This window comes from Lichenostomus cassidix, chromosome 27 (assembly GCF_008360975.1).
Source record: "Lichenostomus cassidix isolate B80296 chromosome 27, HeHo_3.0, whole genome shotgun sequence".
In the NCBI taxonomy this organism is placed as follows: domain Eukaryota; kingdom Metazoa; phylum Chordata; class Aves; order Passeriformes; family Meliphagidae; genus Lichenostomus; species Lichenostomus cassidix.
In genome coordinates, this window is record NC_139507.1 from 3,881,537 (window position 1) to 3,897,984 (window position 16,448).

Consider the following 16,448-nt stretch of genomic DNA (forward strand, 5'->3'; position numbering starts at 1 on the left):
CAGTTGAGAAGCAGGAGAGGATCCAGATGAAAAGTGGGAAAAGATCCGGATGAAAAGTGGGAAAAGATCTGGATGAAAAACATGAAAAGATCTGGATGAAAAGCGGGAGAAGGTCTGGATAAGAAGCAGGAAAATATCTGGAAGAAAAGCGGGAAAAGATCTGGAAGAAAAGCGGGAAAAGACTCAGATGAAAAGAGGGAAAAGATCCAGATGAAAAACATGAAAAGATCTGGAAGAAAAGAGCGAAAAGATCCGGATGAAAAGTGGGAGAGGATCCAGATGAAAGGAGGGAAGATATCTGGATGAAAAGCAGGAAAAGATCTGGATGAAAAGAGGGAGAAGATCGGGAAGAAAAGCTGGAAAAGATCTGGATGAAAAGCGGGAAAAGATCTGGATGAAAAGAGGGAGAAGATCTGGATGAAAAGCAGGAGAGGATCCGGATGAAAAGCAGGAGAGGATCCGGATGAAAAGCAGGAGAGGATCCGGATGAAAAGCAGGAGAAGATCCGGATAAGAAGCGGAAAAAGATCTCGATGAAAAGCAGGAAAAGATCTGGATGAAAAGCGGGAGAGGATTTGAAAGGAGGGAAAAGATCCGGATGATAAGTGGGAAAAGATCTGGATGAAAAGCGGGAGAAGATCTGGATAAGAAGCAGGAAAATATCTGGAAGAAAAGCGGGAAAAGATCTGGAAGAAAAGCGGGAAAATACTCAGATGAAAAGAGGGAAAAGATCCGGATGAAAAACATGAAAAGATCTGGAAGAAAAGAGCGAAAAGATCCAGATGAAAAGTGGGAGAGGATCCGGATGAAAGGAGGGAAGATATCTGGATGAAAAGCAGGAAAAGATCCGGATGAAAAGAGGGAGAAGATCGGGAAGAAAAGCTGGAAAAGATCTGGATGAAAAGCGGGAAAAGATCCCGATGAAAAGCAGGAGAAGATCCGGATAAGAAGCGGAAAAAGATCTCAATGAAAAGCAGGAAAAGATCTGGATGGAAAGCGGGAAAAGATCCGGATGAAAAGCAGGAAAATATCTGGATGAAAAGTGGGAAAAGATCCGGATGAAAAGCAGGAGAAGATCCGGATAAGAAGCGGAAAAAGATCTCGATGAAAAGCAGGAAAAGATCTGGATGAAAAGTGGCAGAAGATCCGGATGGAAAGCGGGAAAAGATCTGGATGAAAAGCGGGAGAGGATCCGGATGAAAAGCAGGAGAGGATCCGGATAAGAAGCGGGAAAAGATCTCGATGAAAAGCAGGAGAAGATCTGGATGAAAGGAGGGAAAGGACCAGATGAAAAGAGGGAAAAGATCCGGATGGAAAGCAGGAGAGGATCCAGCAGCAGCTCCTCGCTGTGCCCCAAGGCTTCCCCAGGGCTCTGCCTCACCCAGCAGCCTCCAGGGATGGAAAAAAGGGATTTTCCAGGAGCTCCAGCAGCCAAACAGCTTCCCTGAGGCTGCAGTTTGGGTTTGGATTGTTTCCTGTGGGCAGCAGAGCTGATCCTGGGTTTGGGATCTGCAGCTTTCCAAGGGAATTCCCAGCCTGGGGACATTGTGACACCTCTGGGAGGGAAAATCCCGTGAGAAACCAGGCTGGAGGTGACAAAGCACAGCCACAGCCATCCCTGCAGGTGGCCAGTGTCACATCCCTGTCACCTTGTTCCTAAAGGTGCTCAAAACCCCATTCCTGTCACCCTGTCCCTGTCACCCCATCCCTGTCACCCTGTCCCTGTCACCCCATCCCCATCACCCTGGTGACACGAAGCCGGTGACAAAAAAACAGGGAAATGAAACTGGTGATAAAAAAATGGTGACACAAAATTGGTGACATGAAACCGGTGGCATAAAGCTGGTGACAAAAAAACTGGTGACAAAAGAACAGTGACACAAAACCAATGACAATAAACCAGGGACATGAAACCAGTGACAAAAAACTGGTGACAAAAGAATGGTGACACAAAACCAGGGACAAAAATAATGGTGACACAAAACCTGTGACAAAAAAATGGTGACAAAAAAACTGGTGCCACGAAACTCGGGACACAAAACTGGTGACAAAAAAACACTGACACAAAACCGGTGACAAAAAACCAGGGACATGAAACTGGTGACAAAAGAACAGTGACACAAAACCAATGACAAAAAACCGGGGACATGAAACTGGTGACAAAAAAATAATGACAAAAAACCAGGGACACAAAACTGGTAGCACGAAACTGGTGACACAAAAGCAGGGACAAAGAAAGGTGACACGAAACCGGTGACAAAAAACTGGTGACACAAAACTGGGGACATGAAACTGATGACACAAAATTGGTGACACGAAACTGGTGCCACAAAACTGGGGGCACGAAACTGGGGACACAAGAACAGTGACAAAAAGCCAATGACAGAAAAACAGGGACATGAAACTGGTGACACAAAACTGGTGACACAAAACCGGTGACAAAAAACCAGGGATATGAAACTGGTGACACAAAGTTGGTGTCAAAAAACCAGGAACACAAAATTGGTGACACAAAACTGAGGACACAAAACCGGTGACAAAAAAATGGTGACAAAAATACAGTGACAAAAAAACCTGGTGACACCAAACTGAGGACACAAAACTGGTAGCACGGAACTGGTGACAAAAAGCCAGTGACACAAAACTGGTGACAAAAAACCAGGGACATGAAAACCGGTGATAAAAAATTCGTGACAAAAAACTGGTGACACAAAACCGGTGACAAAAAAATGCTGACACAAAATTGGTGACAGAAAACTGTTGACAAAAAACTGGGGACACAAAACTGGTGATAAAAGAACAGTGACACAAAACCAATGACAAAAAAACAGGGACACAAAACTGGTGACAAAAGAACACTGACACAAAACTGGTGACAAAAAACCAGGGACATGAAACTGGCGACAAAAAAACAGGGACAAAGAAAGGTGACAAGAACCCGTTGACAAAAAACCAGTGACAAAATACCGGTGACACAAAACTGGGGACATGAAACTGGTGACAGAAGAACAGTGACACAAAACCAATGACAAAAAACCAGGGACACAAAACTGGTGACAAAAAAATAATGACACAAAACTGGTGACAAAACAACAGGGACATGAAACTGGTGACTTGAAACTGGTGACAAAAAAACAATGACAAAAAAACCAGGGACATGAAACTGGCGACAAAAAAACAGGGACAAAGAAAGGTGACAAGAAACCGGTGACAAAAAACCAGTGACAAAATACCGGTGACACAAAACTGGGGACATGAAACTGGTGACAAAAGAACAGTGACACAAAACCAATGACAAAAAACCAGGGGCACAAAACGGTGACAAAAAAACACTGACACAAAACTGATGACAAAAAACCGGTGACACAAAACTGGGGACAAAGACAGGTGACACAAAACCGGTGACAAAAAAAGGATGACACAAAACCAGGGACATGAAACTGATGACACAAAATTGGTGACACAAAACTGGTGACACAAAACTGGTGACACAAAACTGCCCGAATTGCTGCTGAGCTGGGAGAATTCCCAGCTGGAAGGACAAGGAATCACCAAGGCAAAGCCAATCCCAGTGCCAGGCAATTCCTGGAATTAATTCCATATTTTTCCTCTCCCAAATCCCATCCTGCTCCATGTCCCTCGCTTTGTCACCCCCCTGATGTTGGGGACACAAATTCAGCCCTAAAAAGCCACCTGGCTGAGAAGAATTTAGTATGAAAAATAGTAATTTAACGATGAAAATAATTGAACAACCGAAATAATTTCCCAGGGAAAAATTCAATTTTCCTGCGGGAATTTTTCCCTCTGTGCTGGGAAAGAACCACGATGTGTTCATCCCTTCACATGTCACAGCGTCCCCGAGTTGTCACCGCGGTGACACGGGAGCAGCTGGCACGGCAGGGACACGAGTGGGAGCTGCAGGAAGGGCTGTGCCCGAATTTTCCCAGGAAAAGCTCGGGAAAGGAGCAGCAGGATGGGAAAAGCTGCAATTTTGCTGCCGGGAAAAGCAGGCTGTGGGCGGCGCGGGTGTCACTTTGGGGACATTGGCAGCCACGCGGGATGTCATTACGCGGTGACCGGAAGGGAGATGTCGCCTCCGCGGGGACACAAATAGAGGGGATGGAGGAGGGATGGGGAAACTGCGGCTGGGGCTGGCACGCTGTCATTGTCACCCAACCCTGTCACCCTCCCTGCAGGTGTCCAGTGTCCTATCCCTGCCACCCCAACCCTGTCACCCATCCCTGCAGGTGCCCAGTGTCCCATCCCTGTCACTCTGTCCCTAAAGGTGCCCAGTGTCCCATCCTTGTCACCCAACCCTGTCACCCATGCCTGTCACCCCATCCCTGTCACCCTGTCCCTTTCACCCATTCTATCACCCTGTCCCTGTCACCCCATCCTGTCACTCTGTCCCTAAAGGTGCCCAGTGTCCCACCCCTGTCACCCCAACCCTGTCACTCTGTCCCTGTCGCCCCATCCCTGCAGGTGCCCAGTGTCCCATCCCTGTCACTCCATCCCTGTCACCCCATTCCTGCCGGTACACAGTGTCCCATCCCTGTCACCCTGTCCCTGTCACCTCTCCCTGTCACCCTGGGCCTGGCACCCAACCCTGCAGGTGCCCAGTGTCCCATCCCTGTCACTCTGTCCCTAAAGGTGCTCAGTGTCCCATCCTTGTCACCCAACCCTGTCACCCATGCCTGTCACCCCATCCCTGTCACCCTGTCCCTTTCACCCATCCCTGTCACCCATTCTTGTGACCCCATCCTTGTCATGTGCTCAGTGTCCCATCCCTGTCACTCCATCCCTGTCACCCCATTCCTGCCGGTACGCAGTGTCCCATTCCTGTCACCCTGTCCCTGTCACCCACAGTTTTTCCCATGGTAATTTGGGAATTCAGGCATTTTTCCATGGAAATTTAGGAATTGGGCATTTTTCCCATGGGAATTCAGGAATTTGGGGAGTTTTTCCTGTGGGAATTTGGGAATTGGGTTTTTTTCCCATGGGAATTCAGGAATTGGGTTTTTTTCCTCCCAGAATTTCAGGAATTGGGGTTTTTCCCCACGGGAATTCAGGAATTGGGTTTTTTCCTCCCAGGATTTCAGGAATTGGGGTTATTTTGCCATGGGAATTCAGGAATTAGGGGTTATTTCCCATGGGAATTCGCAAATTGGGAAGTTTTTCCCCCAGGAATTTGGGAATTGGGTTTTTTTCCTCCCAGGACTTCAAGAATTGGGTTTTTTTCCTCCCCGGATTTCAGGAATTGGGTTATTTTCCCATGGGAATTCAGGAATTTGGGTTATTTTCCCCCACAAATTTGGGAATTGGGTTGTTTTTCTCCCCAGGAACTCAGGAATTGGGGTTATTTTCCCATGGGAATTCATGAATTGGGGAGTTTTTCCCCCAGTAATTCGGGAATTGGGGTTATTTTCCCATGGGAATTCAGGAATTGGGTTATTTTCCCCCAGGATTTCAGGAACTGGGTTTTTTCCTCCCAGGATTTCAGGAATTGGGGTTATTTTCCCATGGGAATTCAGGAATTAGGGGTTATTTCCCCATGGGAATTCGCAAATTGGGAAGTTTTCCCCCCTGGAATTCAGGAATTGGGTTTTTCCCTCCCAGAATTTCAGGAATTGGGTTATTTTCCCCCAGGAATTTGGGTTATTTTCCCCCAGGATTTCAGGAATTTGGGTTATTTTCCCATGGGAATTCAGGAATTTGTGTTTTTTCCCTCCCAGGATTTCAGGAATTGGGTTATTTTCCCATGGGAATTCAGGAATTTGGGTTATTTCCCCCAGGATTTGGGTTATTTTCCCATGGGATTTCAGGAATTTGGGTTATTTCCCCCAGGATTTCAGGAATTTGGGTTATTTTCCCATGGGAATTCAGGAATTTGGGTTATTTTCCCATGGGATTTCAGGAATTTGGGTTATTTCCCCCAGGATTTCAGGAATTGGGTTATTTTCCCATGGGATTTCAGGAATTTGGGTTATTTCCCCCAGGATTTCAGGAATTGGGTTATTTTCCCATGGGAATTCAGGAATTTGGGTTATTTCCCCAGGATTTGGGGTGTGTGGCTCACCTGGCTCTGGAGCTCGCTCTGCTGCTTTAGGCGAAGGTTCTCAGGTGTGTCTGCGACCATGGTGAACGACTGCTTCGGGTAGTGGCTGCGGGGACAACGGGGGAATGTCACTGTCACCCTGAGTGCCACTGTCACCCTGACTGCCACCGACACCCTGAGTGCCACCGACACCCTCAGTGTCACCCTCCTTTAATGCCAATGTCACCCTGAGTGTCACCGTCACCCTGAATGTCACCGTCACCCTTAATGTCACTGTCACCCTTAGTGCCACCCTCCTTTAATGTCACCGTCACCCTGAGTGTCACCCTTAGTGTCACCGTCCTTTAATGTCACTAACACCCTGAGTGTCACCGTCACCCTTAATGTCACTGACACCTTCAGTGCCACCGTCACCCTCAATGTCACCGTCACCCTCAGTGCCACTGTCACCCTTAATGTCACCGTCACCCTTAATGTCACCGTCACCCTTAATGTCACCGTCACCCTGAGTGCCACCCTCCTTTAATGTCACTGTCACCCTCAGTGCCATCACCCCCTGCCCAGGGAACGACACAGCAATGACACTGTCACCCTTAGTGTCACCGTCACCCTAAGTGCCACCCTCCTTTAATGCCACTGTCACCCTTAGTGCCACCATCTCTTAATGCCGTTGTCACCCTTAGTGCCATCACCCCCTGCCCAGGGAAGGATGCAGTAATGCCACTGTCATCCTTAGTGCCACCGTCCCTTAATGACACTGCCACCCTCAGTGCCACCATCCCTTAGTGCCACTGTCACCTTTAATGTCACCATCCCCTGTCCCCTGCCCAGGGAAGGACACAGTAATGCCACTGTCAGCCTTAGTGCCACCCTCCTTTAGTGCCACCATCCTTTAATGACAGTGTCCCTTGATTACACTGTCACCCTTAGTGCCACCACCCCTTAATGACAGTGTCACACTTAGTGCCACTGTCCCTTGATGCCACCATCCCCTGCCCAGGGAAGGATGCAGTAATGCCACTGTCATCCTTAGTGCCACCGTCCCTTAGTGACACTGTCACCCTTAATGTCACTGCCACCCTTAGTGCCACCCTCCTTTAATGCCAATGTCACCCTTAGTGCCACTGTCACCCTTTGTGCCACCACCCCTTTTGCCCAGGGAAGGATGCAGTAATGCCACTGTCACCTCTAATGTCACTGTTAGTGCCACCATCCCCTGTCCCCTGCCCAGGGAAGGACACATTAATGCCACTGTCATCCTTAGTGCCACCATCCCTTAATGCCACTGCCACCCTTAGTGCCACTGTCCCTTGATTACACTGCCACAATGCCATTGTCCCTTAATGCCACCATCCCCTGCTCAGGGAAGGACATGGTAATGCCACTGTCACCTTTAGTGCTGCTGTCCCTTAGCGGCACCATCTCTTAATGTCACTGTCACCCTTAATGCCACCATCCTTTAATGCCACTGTCACCTTTAGTGCCACCATGCTGTAATGCCACTGTCACCCTTAGTGTCACCATCCCTTAGTGCCACTGTCCCCTGTACAGGGAAGGACACATTAATGCTAAACTGGGCTGCTCCAAAATCCCCCAAACTGCCTTTAAACAGAATTCCAAAATCCCCCAAACTGTGCTAATGCAGAATTCCAAAATCCCTCAAACTGTGCTAATGCAGAATTCTTAGACTCCAAAATTCCCCAAACTGCCCTTAAACAGAATTCCCAGAATCCAAAATCCTCCAAACTGTGCTAATGCAGAATTCCCAGAATTCAAAACCTCCCAAACTGCCCTTAAAGCAGAATTCCAAAATCCCCCAAATTGCCCTTAAAGAATTCCCAGATTCCAAAATCTCCCAAACTGCCCTTAAAGCAGAATTCCAAAATCCCCCAAACTGTGCTCAAAGCAGAATTCCAAAATCCCCCAAACTGTGCTTAATGCAGAATTCTTAGACTCCAAAATCCCCCAAACTGCCCTTAAAGAATTCCCAGAATCCAAAATCTCCCAAATTGTCCTTAAAGCAGAATTCCCAGAATCCAAAATCCCCCAAACTGCCCTTAAAGAATTCCCAGAATTCCAAAATCTCCCAAACTGCCTTTAAACAGAATTCCCAGATTCCAAAACCCCCCAAACTGCCCTTAAAGAATTCCCAGAATCCAAAAATCTCCCAAACTGCCTCTAAACAGAATTCGCAGAATCCAAAATCCCCAAACTGCCTTTAAACAGAATTCCCAGATTCCAAAATCCCCAGACTGCCCTTAAATAGAATTCCAAAATCCCCCAAACTGCCCTTAAAGAACTCCCAGATTCCCAAACCCCCCAAACAGCCCTTAAAGCAGAATTCCAAAACCCCCCAAACTGCCCTTCAAGCATTGTCCCCTCCCTGTCCCCCTTGTCCCCTAAACAAACCCCACAGCATCCTCTCCTCACCCCACAGCCAGCAGGGCAAGAGTCAGCTGAACCCAAACAACTGCTGCAGGATTGGGATAATCCTAGTTTAGGATTAATCTGATTAGGGTGCAGACAAAGCTCAGCCTCCTTCCCGGAACCTCCCGTGCCAAGGATTCCCCGGATTCAGGGATTTCACCCAGCCTGGAAATTCCTGCAGGAAAATCCCCAAATGGGAGAAAAATCTGATTTTCTGGGAGGGTTTTGAGCTTGCTGGGAGGGTCAGGGCAGTGGGAACAGCCAGAAATTGGGATTTTTAGGGAAGATTTTAGGGAAAATTCGCTGGAAGGGTGAAAAACATCCCAGAAATATTTGGGACACACATTTGGGATCAGGGTTGGGATCTCAATCTTGATTGGAATCACTGGTGATTCCATGATTCCAGAGGATCCTGGAGCAAAGCCCAGCAGTGATTTGTGTCCAACCAGGTGCTGTGAGAGGAGCTGGGGTTTAATTAATTAATTTATCAATTTAATTAATCTGTGAATCCCCCGGGAGCAGCCCTGAGCTCATCTCCTGCCTGAATTCCTGCCCTCAGCCACCCTGGAGCTCTTCCCTTCCTGAGGGTTTCCCCAAATCCAGAGGGTTTCCCTGAATCCAGAGGGTTTTCCCAAATCCAGAGGGTTTTCCCTAAATCCAAAGTGTTTCCACAAACCCAGAGAGTTTCCCCAAATCCAGAAGGTTTTCCCAAATCTAGAGGATTTTCCCCAAATCAGGTTTTCCCCATATCCAGAAGGTTTCCCCCAATCAGAAGGTTTTCCCAAATCCAGGAGTTTCCCCAAATCCAGAGATTTTCTCCAAATCCAAAGTGTTTCCACAAATCCTGAGGGTTTCCCCAAATCCTGAGTGTTTCCACAAATCCAGAGAGTTTTCCCAAATCTACAGGATTTTCCCCAAATCCAGAAGGTTTCCCCCAAATCCTGAGATTTCCCCAAATCCAGAGGATTTTCCCCAAATCCAAAGTGTTTCCATAAATCCAGAGAATTTTCCCAAATCTAGAGGATTTTCCCCAAATCAGAAGGTTTTCCCAAATCCAGAGAGTTTTCCCCAAATCCTGAGGGTTTCCCCCTAATCAGAAGGTTTTCCCATATCCAGAGAGTTCTCCAAATCCAGAGGGGTTCCCCAAGTCCTGAGAGTTTTCCCAAATCCAGAGAGTTTTTCCCAAATCCAGAGAGTTTTTCCCAAATCCCAAAGGCTTTCCCCAACCTAGAGAGTTTCCCTAAATCCAGAGGGTTTTCCCAAATCCAGGAGTTTCTCCAAATCCAGAGAGCTTTCCCAAATCCAGAGATTTTCCCCAAAACCAGAAGGTTTTCCGAAATCCAGAGGATTTTCCCGAACCCAGAGAGTTTCCCCAACCCCAGAAAGTTTTCCCAAATCCAGAGGGTTTCCCAAATCTAGGGGATTTTCCCCAAATCAGAAGGTTTTCCCATATCCAGAGGATTTTCCCCAAATCAGAAGGTTTTCCCATATCCAGAGGATTTTCCCCAAATCAGAAGGTTTTCCCATATCCAGAGGATTTTCCCCAAATCAGAAGGTTTTACCATATCCAGAGGGTTTTTCGAAATCCAGAGGATTTTCCCGAACCCGGAGAGTTTCCCCACATCTTGAGGGTTTCCCCAAACCCAGACGGTTTTCCCAAACCCTGAGAGTTTTCCCCAAATCTAGAGGATTTCCCCAACCCCAGAAGGTTTCCCCCATCCCCAGCAGCACTTTTCAGGGCTATTTTTACGGATTCCCATCGGGAACATCCCCGGGAAAGGCGCAGATCACACCCATCCCATCCCATCCCATCCCATCATCCCATCCCATCCCATCCCATTCCCCATTCCCCATTTCCCATCCCATCCCATTATCCCATCCCATCATCCCATCCCATCCCATCCCATTCCCCATCCCATCCCATTATCCCATCCCATTATCCCATCCCATCCCCCGAACCATTCCAGCCGGGAATCTCCCGTTGCCATGGCAACCGCATCCCTGCCCGGGGCACTGATAACGCTCCGGAGGAGATCAGGGAGGGAGGAGGGATGGGAGAGCAGAAATCCATCCCTCTGGAGAGCGGGGAGGTGGAAAAGCTCGGAGGAGGAGGGGAAAAATACAGATAAACTGGAAAAATAATAATAAAAAATGACATCCAGCCTGGGATTGGGATCCCTTTGGATTCTGAGGGAATCTCCCGAGGATTTCAGGTGGATTTTACTCAGCCCTGAGTTACCAGAGAGGAGGAGGAGGAGGGGAAAAATACAGATAAACTGGAAAAACAACAATAAAAAACACCCAGCCTGGCTGGATTGACAGCAATGCCAAGGAGAGCAGGAGACAGGCAGGGATGGAGCTGGGATTGGGATCCCCTTGGATTTTGAGGGAATTTCCCAAGGATTTGAGGATTTGAGGTGGAATTTACTCAGGTGGAATTTGAGGTGGATTTTACTCAGCCCTGAGTTACCTGGAAGGAGGAGGAAGGGAAAAAATAAAAATAATCTCGAGAAAACAACAATAAAAAACAACCACCAGCCTGGCTGGATTGACAACAATGCCAGGGAGAAGAGACAGACAGGGATGGAACTGGGATTGGGATCCCCTTTTGGGATTTTGAGGGAATTTCCCGAGGTTTGGAGGTGGATTTTACTCGGGATGAGCAGCAGGAATTTGGGATTCTCCCCCCGGATTTGGTGCTGCTTTCCCCCCAACTCCTGTGAGCTGCTCCATGGGGAAAAAGCGTTTTGGTGGAAGGGAAATCCCGAAATTTAGGGCTGGAGAAGGGGGTTTCCTGCTGCCCCTGCCCGCCTGGGCCACACAGATTCATTAATCTGTCAGCAATTAATGAAACCTTAATGAGGAGGAGGAGGAAGGGAGGGAGGGAATCACCCCGAGGCAGCAGTGGGGATGGGGTGAGGATGAGCTCAGCCCTCCCTGGGGGGTTTTGGGGAAGCAGAGCTCAGTTTCCCTCTCCCCCAGCCCAAACCGAGTCCCCAGACCCCCTAGAACTCCAACCCCAAACCATTCCTGGGATTCTGGGAGACCCCAAATTGCAAATTCCTAAAATTGGTGCAGAGCACAGGACCCACAGAGCATCCCCAGCCCCGTGAGGAGAGGGAGAGCCAATCCCCTCCACCCAGGGCTTTCCCAAACCCAGAGGGATTTCCCAAATCCCAAATCCTGAGGGATTTCCCAAATCCCAAACCCAGAGGGATTTCCCAAATCCCAAACCCAGAGGGATTTCCCAAATCCCAAACCCAGAGGGATTTCCCAAATCCCAAACCCAGAGGGATTTCCCTGGAATCCCTCCTTTGGGATTTCCCAAACAGAACTGGGTTTGGGGAGGGAAGCAGCAGGGAGAGTGAGGTTCTCACTCCACCTGCTCGAGGCAGTGTGAGCCAAAGCCACCCCAGAGTGTCCCCAGAGTGTCCCCTGAGTGTCCCCTGAGTGTCCCCAGCTGCAGGGATCAGCGCTGAGAGTTTCCTGAATGGGAATGAGCAGGAATTTTGAGCCCATGGAGCTCAAAACCACCCCAGAACATCCCAAGGATCAATGCCCAGGGCTTCCTGAACAGGAATGAGCAGGAATTGTGAGCCCATGGAGCTCAAAATCACCCCAGAACATCTCAGGGATCAGCGCTGCGGCATTCCCAAATGGAAAGGAGCAGGAACTGTGAGCCCATGGAGCTCAAAATCACCCCAGAACATCCCAGGGATCGGCACTGAGGGATTCCTGAACAGGAATGAGCAGGAATTTTGTGCCCACAGAGCTCAAAACCACCCCAAAGCCACCCCAGAGCATCCCCAGCTGCAGGGATCAGTGCCAAGGGATTCCCAAACAGGAATTTTGAGCCCACGGAGCTCCAAGCCCACGGAGGGAGAGGCTGTTTGCCAGCGTCAGGTTCCACCCCCACAACACACCTGTGCTTCACTCCCTTTCCCGCAGAAAATTCCCACTTTATCCCAACAGGGAGAGATCAAAGCCGTGCTGGGGGAGGATGGAGGCACAGAAATCCTCGGGAAACTCGCCAGGCTGCAGGCAGGAGCAGCCCGGCAGGAGGAACGGGGGCAGAAGCTCCAAGCCAACCCTCTCCCGACACACGGCGGGGAAATCGTCGATCCCACGCAGCCTCGGCTGGCGTTGGTGGGAAGTGTGCTGCCGGGAGGAGCTCTCCAGGCAAAACTTCCCGGAATGAACGGGATTGGGGAATGGGGAATGGGGAATGGGGAATGGGGGCTGCCCTGCCTGCCCCAGCTGCCCCCGGGGATGCTGAGGGGATCCTGCTGGGCAGGAGGGCAGCGGAGTTAGCCCTGCTGGGGGGAGCGGGGTGGGATACAGGATGGGATTCAGGATGGGATCAGGGTGGGATTCGGGATGGGATCTGGGATGGGATTCGGGATGGGATACAGGGTGGGATTGGGGATGGGATCAGGGTGGGATCTAGGATGGGATTGGGGATGGGATACAAGGTGGGATTCGGGATGGGATACAGGGTGGGATTGGGGATGGGATCTAGGAATGGGATCCCATTAGGGATGGGATCTGGGGATAGGATTCAGAATGGGATTGGGGATGGGATCCAGGGTGGGAATGGGGATGGGATCTGGGATGGCATACAGGGTGGGATCCAGGGGTGGGATTGAGGATGGGATCTGGGATGGCATACAGGGTGGGATTCAGGATGGGATCCAGGGATGGGATCTGGGATGGCATACAGGGTGGGATCTGGGATGGGATCAGGGATGGGATCCAGGGATGGGATCTGGGATGGGATGGGATCCAGGGGTGGGATCTAGGAATGGGATCCAAGATGGGATTGGGGATGGCATCCAGGGCGGGATCAGGGATGGGATCTGAAATGGGATCCAAGGACGGGATCCGGATAGGATGCAGGCTGGGATCTGGGGATGGGATCTGGGATGTTATGCAGGATAGGATCCAGGATAGGACCCAGGGGTGGGATCTAGGAATGGGATTAGGGATGACGATCTGGGGATGGGATCTGGGCAAGGATTCAGAATGGGATCCCAGGATGGGATCTGGGATGGGATATGGAATGGGATCCAAGGATGGGATCCAGATAGGATGCAGGCTGGGATCTGGGATGTTATCCAGGATGGGATCCAGGATGGGATATGGAATGGGATCCAAGGATGGGATCCAGGTTTCCGTGGGGGTTGGGAATGCTGGGAAGGAAGGGCTGCAGTGCCCAGGGTGGGTGTGTGCAGCTCCAGCAGCCCAGAGCTGCTCCAGCTGCAGGCAGACATGGATTATCCCAAGGATTGGTGGAGAGGAGCTTGGAGTGGAGACAACAGAGCCAGGGGGGATTGGCCTGGGCACCTCGGGGTCTGTCCTCACTGCTGGCATCCATCCATCCATCCATCCATCCATCCATCCATCCTCCAGGAGCATTGGGAAAACACTCCCAGGGATGCACAGGGTGAGATTTTGGGGTGTCTGTGCAGGGCTGGGGTTGGACTGGATGATCCTCAGGGATCCTTCCAGCTCAGGATATCCAAAATTCCACCCCAAACACCACCGGTGACAGCAGGAAACCCCCAAACCCAACCCCAAAACCCCTCTCAGCACCCCCCCAGCGGGAAGATCCCCTTTCCCCCTCCCAACCCCACAAAATCCCAGCTCCTCCTCCTCCCGGCAGAGCAGCCCCGGGGCCACGGCAGCTTTTGTGTCGCTGCTAAATCAGGTCAGCCGAGGCTCCCCCGGCCGCCGAGCCCGTCTGGCTCCCGCATTAGCAGCGATTCTGAGGTGGAGGGAAGGTTATCCGGCTTGGGATTCCCGAGGGAGAAGGATCTGTCTGTTCCACGGACATCCCAACATGCCGTGAGGAATTCCTGCAGCTCCCCAGGCAGGGATTGGGGGGAAAAAATCCACAGGGATGTTGGGAAGAGAACACAGATCCTCCTCCCCACAGTTTCTGTGGGATCCACAATTCCCAGCCTCACCGAGGAGAGGGGTTTGGAGAAATCCCAATTCCAGGTCGAGGGGAATCTCCCATCCCAGTCCTGCCCTAAAAGCAGCATTTCCCCCAAAAAAACTCCCATCTGAAAAGCCAAGTGGCAGCACTGGGGATGGGAGCTTTTCCCAAGCTGGAAATGAGGAAAAACCTGGGATAAACACCTGGATAAACACCTGGATAAACACCTGGATAAACACCTGGATAAACACCTGGATAAACACCTGGATAAACATCATCCCAGCAGTATGGTTGTTCCTCTTTCCCCTCCTTCCCCATTCCCAATCCACAGGATCACTGTGACAGCCCTGGGCTGTCCCCAGATGGAGCAGATCCTGCTCAGAGCTGCTCACTGCCAACCCTTCCCCGAGCACAGCAGAGAGGCAGGACAGCTCCAGATCCCCAAATCCATGAATTCCATGGATCCTTTTCCCCCAGGACGAGAAGCAGAGCTGCTCTGAGCTCCTCTGATCCCAGAACACAACCAAAACCTGGATAAACACCTGGATAAACACCTGGATAAACATCATCCCAGCAGTGTGGTTGTTCCTCTTTCCCCCTCCTTCCCCATTCCCAATCCACAGGATCACTCCATGACCACCCTGGGCTGTCCCCAGAGGGAGCAGGGATGGTGCCAGGAGATCCCTCTGACCCAGCAGGGAAAAAAACCCCAATCTCAATCCCAGTCCCATCCCAGGAACATCAGCAGCAAATCCCTCTGATCCACCAGGAAAACAATCCCAATCTCCATCCCAATCCCATCCTGGGAACATCAGCAGCAAATCCCTCTGATCCACCAGGGAAAAAAACCCAATATTCTGCTTTGAACTCTCCTCCAGGGTTTTCCAGCCAGTGCACAAGGAGCCAGAGGGATCTCCCTGACCCCTCAGCACTGCGAGTTCAATAAAAACGAATATAAAATCCATAAAAAGGAATGTTTGGGAGCAACCTGGAGCACAAGTCCTGCCTGTCCCTTGTATCCAGGTTTTCCCCACCCGGATTTCCCTGGATTTTCCCTCCTCCCTGAGTCCAAAGCACTCACTCCAACAGTCCAGCCCAGCCCTGGAGGTCACTCCAGAGAGCCACCAGTGCTCCCAGTGTCCATCTGGAGCCCCAAAGGGGACAGGGACCGGGGTGGGGACCATCCCAGCTGCCACCAAGCCGTTCCCACCCCCACAGGCTGCTCCCGGATTTCTGGCTGGGGGAATGTCAGAGCTGGAGGAAGCCCTGCCCTCTTCCTCCTGCTCCCTGCAAGAAAGGAACTCAGGAATTTGGCAGGAGGCCACGGCTCGAACAGAGCCGACCCTGTGCTGAGGCATGCTCGGGAAAGCAGCTCTGCCCTGCCAGGATAAACGTTGCTTTTCCACCCCCTGCTCCGGAGGGGAAAAGGGGATCTTGTCCCTCCACCCCAAATCCTGGGAAAAAAAGGGATTTTAGGAAGGGTGAACTCAGCCAGGCGTGCCTTGAGTGGAGTTTCTGATCTCCCAGGATACTCCTGAGAGCAAATCGACCCCAAATCCAACCCTGGAGTTTTCCCTTCTCCCCAAATCCCAACACTGGAAAATCCAGAGCTCCTGTGACACTTCCTTTTGGTTTCAGACACAGAAAATGGGAAGGAGAAAGGATTTGGGGCAATTTGTCTATCCCAGCCCTGGGCAGGGTTTGGGAACTCCTCCCAGGATGGTCTCATGCCTTGTCTGGAGTTTCTGATTTCCCAGGATACTCCTGAGAGCAAATCAACCCCAAATCCAACCCTGGAGTTTTCCCTTCTCCCCAAATCCCAACACTGGAAAATCCAGAGCTCCTGTGCCACTTCCTTCTGCTTTCAGACAGGGAAAATGGGAAGGAGAAAGGATTTGGAGCAATTTCTGTGCTCAATCCCAGCCCTGGGCAAGGTTTGGGAAGGGTGAACTCCTCCCAGGATGCCTTGAGTGGAGTTTCTGATTTCCCAGGACACTTCTGGAAGCAAATCAACCCCAAATCCAACCCT

The 16,448-nt window shown here is 50.5% G+C and overlaps 1 protein-coding gene and 1 long non-coding RNA gene across 10 annotated transcripts in view; one reads left to right on the forward strand and one right to left on the reverse strand.

The window, feature by feature from the left end:
• LOC146426662 (uncharacterized) overlaps window positions 1-16,448 on the forward strand; it is a 117,029-nt gene that overhangs the window by 45,120 nt on the left and 55,461 nt on the right. The window lies entirely within an intron of this gene.
• The window catches only part of LASP1 (LIM and SH3 protein 1), a 36,497-nt gene that overhangs the window by 6,728 nt on the left and 13,321 nt on the right, over window positions 1-16,448 (reverse strand). Inside the window, exon 3 of the mRNA XM_085083508.1 lies at window positions 6,076-6,160. Coding sequence (XP_084939634.1) covers window positions 6,076-6,160 — 85 coding nt within the window. The remainder of the gene's footprint in view (window positions 1-6,075; window positions 6,161-16,448) is intronic.